Genomic DNA, 4866 nt, shown 5'->3' with positions numbered 1-4866 from the left:
GGGGGGAGCTGCTGGGTGTCTCACACAAATGGTTAAATGTGGGAAAGAAAAATTGGTGGTTTGTTCTTCTTTTACCTGAAAAGTTGCTGTCATCCTTTGTAGGTAAAATAACTTGGTTATTTTCCTTAGTTTTCTGATTCTGTGTGGAGAAGAATTAGATACACAAATCAATGCCTGGATCAAACCATATGCTAATGTCAACAGTCAGCAGGAAGAAGCATCAATAAAAGTGACTCCATGGAGCCTCAGGAGACCGTCATTTTTTGATGATTATCTTCTCTGAATAGTTGTGGTACTTAAATACGTGTGTACCACGACATGTACCTGTACTGTCCTTTAAGAAGTAATTTGTTAATTAAATAGACACCTATAGTATGCTCTGTAAATAAACATACCACGTTATTTGTCAAATCTACATGACATTAGGACAGATTCACTCCACTCTGAAGTGTGTTTTCTGTGCACACTCGAGTGAACACTGAATGCAGAGCCATTTAAATGTAACTTTGGTTTTTGGGGGGTCCCAGCAGCACTTGCATGTCGGTGGAGATTGGTATGGGAGAAGCTAGGCTTGCTGGAGAGCCTGTCTTCTGTTTTACTGGACACGATAATTTACGGATGTGTCCATTTTGGCTAGAGAGCCCTGGGGTTCAAACCTTGACTAAAGCACTTCAAATGAAACTGAATTTAACTTTTGAAGTCAAGGTATTTTCCTTCTTTTTTTGGGTCATGGTTGGGGGAGGCGCTGAACTATTGAGAAGAAAGGGAACAGCATTATTCAGACTGTTCCAGTTTTTGTGGTAACACTGCTTTAGGGGGAACAATTATGCTCAGCTGGGGGTGGGGGGCGAACAAAGGAGACTGGTAGATTAGGGGAAGAACTTGGTCAACTAAGGGGTCTTTTCCAACATCTATAAGCAGCCAACTTAAACGTGGAAAGGAATCGAGGCCCCAAAGCCTTGGTAAGGCTTTGTAAAAGAGAGACCAGAAGCCACGTTTTTATGGAGGACCACTGACAGCAAAGAAGCCCTCTCAAACACATTGAATATTTCATTTCTGTGGGGAAATCTGGTGATTCATCTTTCCTGCGCATATGTAACTGATTCAGCCTAAAGGTGCATTTAAATAATAATAATTAGCTTGAAGGAGCCTAAAGGGGATATTTACATCTTTGTAGGAGGGCTGCTCCTCCAGTGATGGATGGTGGACCGGGCTGCCCGGGCTGCTGCTGTTACCGCCGCCGCCAGCTTTCTGCGAGGCCAGAGGCGGGGGCGGGGGCGGGGGCAGGTCTGAGCCGCTGGGGTCGCCTAGTTTCCCGTCCTCCTGCAGCAGCCTGGAGGAGTTCAGGGCGAGTGGAAAAGCGCCCGCCGCGGCCGCTGCGCGGTCCCGGCTGCTCCCCTTCTCTGACAGCCCTCGGCCCTGGAGGTACCGGCCGCCCCCGACTAAGGGGTCCCCTAGCAGGACCCCCGCCTCCTCGTCTTCCTCGTCGTCGTCGTCAGGGTCTCGACCCTCCTCCTCCTCTTCTTCGCCGTCGGGGGGTTTGTGACCCTCCACGTCCACCTCCGGCTCTTCTTCCTCGTCGTCCTCGTCCTCCGAGCTGCCCTCGCTGGGGTAGCTGCAGCTGGTGCCCCCGGGGGACAGAAGGCCTCGGTGGTGCGGCTGCAGGGCCAGCGGGGGCGGCGGCGGCGGCGGCGGCGGCGGGGCCGGGTGGTGGCGCTCAGAACCCGGCTCGTCGGGCTGCGGGGGCAGTAGCAGCAACGGTGACGGCGGCTGCGGGGGGTGATGGTGATGGTGGTGGTGCGGGTGGTGATGGTGATGGTGGTGATGCGCTGGGGCCGAGTGCGGCGCTCCCGCTGACGCCCCGTGCAGCTTGGCCAGGCTCTCTGCGTCGTCCTTGCCGCCCACCGGCCGGANGGCGCTCCCGCCGGCGCCGCCGGGCTCGGCCAGGTCCAGGAAGGCCTGGCGCAGCAAGGCCGGGCTTTCTCCAAGGGCGCAGCCGAGCGCCGAGGGCGGCTGGGGCGGGGGCTGCAGGTAGGTGGGCACGGGAAGCCCGCCTGGGGTCCGCGGAGGCCAGAACATGCAGAAGGGCGGGTAGAAGGCGTCCTTACGGCCCGCGGGCCAGAAGAGGCCGGACAGGCCAGCTTTGGGCGCCGCGCCCGCACTGGCCGCGCCCCCCAGGGCCTCGGCCGCAGCGCCCGCGTCCTCCTTCTTATGGCACAAGCCGAAGGCGGCGGCTGCGGCCGGGAAGGTGTAAGGATGCGGGAAGAGCCCCCCGCAGCCCGGNTTGGTGCGTGCCGGGCTGAGGCAGCGCGCGCTTTCGGCTACCGCCGTTGAACATGGCCTTGACGTCCTCCCAGGCGAAGACTAGCTCGTCCTGGGGGCTCTTGTCGGTGAGCTTGAGATGACGGCGCCACGAGTTGAAGTTGGCTGCGTCCGGTTGCGTGTATTTGGCGTCGGGCGTACGGTGGGAGTGGAAGATGAACTTGTTAGGTGAGAAGTACATGTTGCAGTAGCTGCATTTGATGCACTTGGCGCGGGAGCTGTTGTAGCGCGCGGGGATGAAGCTACCGCGGCAGCCCCAGGCGCACTCGTGAGACACGTCGAAGGCGAAGTTGTCGGGCAGCTTGGGCGGCCTGTTTTCGCCCAGGAACGACTTGCACAAGCGCTCGGCCTCACGCTTGGTGATCATGCCGCAGCGGCGCGATGAGATGGGCATGGCCCCGGCGCGCCGCAGGATCTCCAGCTGCACCGGCGTACACTGCACGCACGTGATGCCCAGCGCCACACGACGGTTGTGGATCTCGTTGTAGCTGAAGTTCTTCAGGAGAGTGTTGGAGATCTGCGCCAGGCACAGGCGCTCCTGCCCGTCGATCACCAGCGACACGATGGGAATGCCGTAGAGGATCACCTGGCCCACCTGGTTGGGTTTGAGGTTGGCGTGGCCCGGCCGCGGCTGGCTCAGTGCTTCGGGCTGGAAGGCGCTCGATGGCGACGCCAGCAGGATGTCGTTGGGCCCCGGCAGCGGGCTGGAAGCCATTTCCTCCGCCGCGGAAGCCCGGGCCGAGCCCTCCGGGTCTGCCTTCGAGACTGGAATGGAAAGGAGAAAGCGTTGACTAGTGCTAAGACAGAGGGATGGGTTGGATCGCTAACTAAAGAATTGTCAGAACTTTCTTGCTTTGGTCAAGACATGGTTAGCGCCGGGCAAAGGAACTAAGTTTCAGATACAGGAAGTCATTTCTCTTAATTTTCTTCAAGGTCACCCTTTGGAAATGTAGGGATTGGGAAGAACTTTTCTTCTGTTCTAAACATCCAAAGAAAATTAACTGTTTAAAAGAATGCAATCAGTTCCTAAGAAACGCAAAACCTTATCCGCGGTGTATAGAAGTTGTTAGAAAACAATGACATGCCCACCGGAAATTAGGAAGTAATGATGACAGTTGTAACTATTGCAGATTATAAAAGTTCTGGCAAACTGGGGGTTGGCCACTGAAACCCAAATTTAAAAAGAGAGACCATTTACATTTGCTTTAAAATAGATTGATTTTGGTTAAAAAGTAAACCCAGCCCTTTACAAAAATGATTTTTGTGGTATTTGTGGTTTCCTTGGGGGAAATACGCTACCGGTTGAGACACAACTTATTAAAGCCAAACGAAATCCCTTCTCCCCATTGTTGCCATTAGATGTTTTGATACTGTAATTAATTTTTTTGAAAGATGGGGAAATATACAAAGCCTTATGCATGATTGCACCAAAATAGGGCACCCCACTTTCAATCTTTCAAAAGCCACTTGCTGAACTCAGTCGTTCTGGTTCCATAGAGGTAGCTAAAAACGCTAAAGTTGTAGATTTGTAGGCATTAAAAACAGTTTTCTGTCATTTCCATGACAATGAGCAAGTAAGTACAGGCAAGTTTGTAAAGCCCAGAAACAGTCTAAAGAAACTAACAATTCGTGGGGATCCTTAGTGGCGAGCTTTAAAAGGCCAATTTAGTTTTGAGATGAAACACTTTCTGTGACACTTCTTTTTCTGATCTATATAGAGATCTCTGTATCTTTAAGGGGAGAAAAGATGGCCCGCGGTTTAGAGAGTTGGTGAACTAGGTAATCTGTAAGAATGCTGAAAGCGGAAGCCCAGGTTTGGGCCTGCGGTAAGATTGCTATCATCTTCGGTCACTGGGATACCATAAGCGGGGAAAATATCCAGTAAACTGAAAAGTACACAAAAGGCAAGCAAAAGAAATCTTTGCGATTAATGCTAAGTCAAAACCAATAAAGGTGTTCATTCCCTAGGAAGATGGACAGTGACCTTTCCACAGCTACGTGCCAATGTGGGGTGCCCTGGCTACCACTACCCTTTGCCCTGGAAAATCACCGATGGCCAGTACCATCGCCACTCTTGGCCAAGTACGGTGGAGTTTGCTATTACAGCGATTTCAAAGGATATACTATCCTCCCCTTTCACCCAAATTGCCACATCCTTGCCCTCTCTGGGCGCCTGAGACATCTATCCCTGTAGGTGCCTTTGCCCTGCTGTCCCCTGGATCCTCAGCTCTCATTACCTTCCGCGCCTCCAGGAAGGTTGAACAAACCTCGACGCGATCAAACAAGACGAGAGGGCCTGGCTTGTCACTTCGGATGGATCAGAGACAATATTTCCAGGGGACAGAGCGTTAAATGGCAGTTCAAGGCACAGTGATACCTGGGCCTATCATAACCATCCCTAGTTTTGCCAGATGGTCCTTCAATGCTCATTTCCCTCCCAAAAAGGATTCCTATGATAGTAATAAGAGCCTGGGCTAACAGGAACATTCGCTCAGAAGCAACGGCACTCCGCGGGCCTGGCGCTGGTGGAGAGCTGACTTTACG

The 4866-nt window shown here is 53.2% G+C and overlaps 1 protein-coding gene across 1 annotated transcript in view; it reads right to left on the bottom strand.

Moving 5' to 3' along the window:
* The window catches only part of SKOR2 (SKI family transcriptional corepressor 2), a 33723-nt gene extending 30686 nt beyond the window's left edge, over positions 1-3037 (bottom strand). Inside the window, 3 exon segments of the mRNA XM_077777683.1 lie at positions 76-139; positions 1168-2288; positions 2290-3037. Coding sequence (XP_077633809.1) covers positions 76-139; positions 1168-2288; positions 2290-3037 — 1933 coding nt within the window.
* Positions 3038-4866: the final 1829 nt, after the last annotated feature.

The sequence above is a fragment of the Crocuta crocuta genome, unplaced genomic scaffold (assembly GCF_008692635.1).
Source record: "Crocuta crocuta isolate KB4526 unplaced genomic scaffold, BGI_CrCroc_1.0 scaffold36, whole genome shotgun sequence".
In the NCBI taxonomy this organism is placed as follows: Eukaryota; Metazoa; Chordata; class Mammalia; order Carnivora; family Hyaenidae; genus Crocuta; species Crocuta crocuta.
The sequence above is the reverse complement of the archived record's forward strand: the minus strand, read 5'-3'. Positions and strand labels throughout refer to the sequence as shown.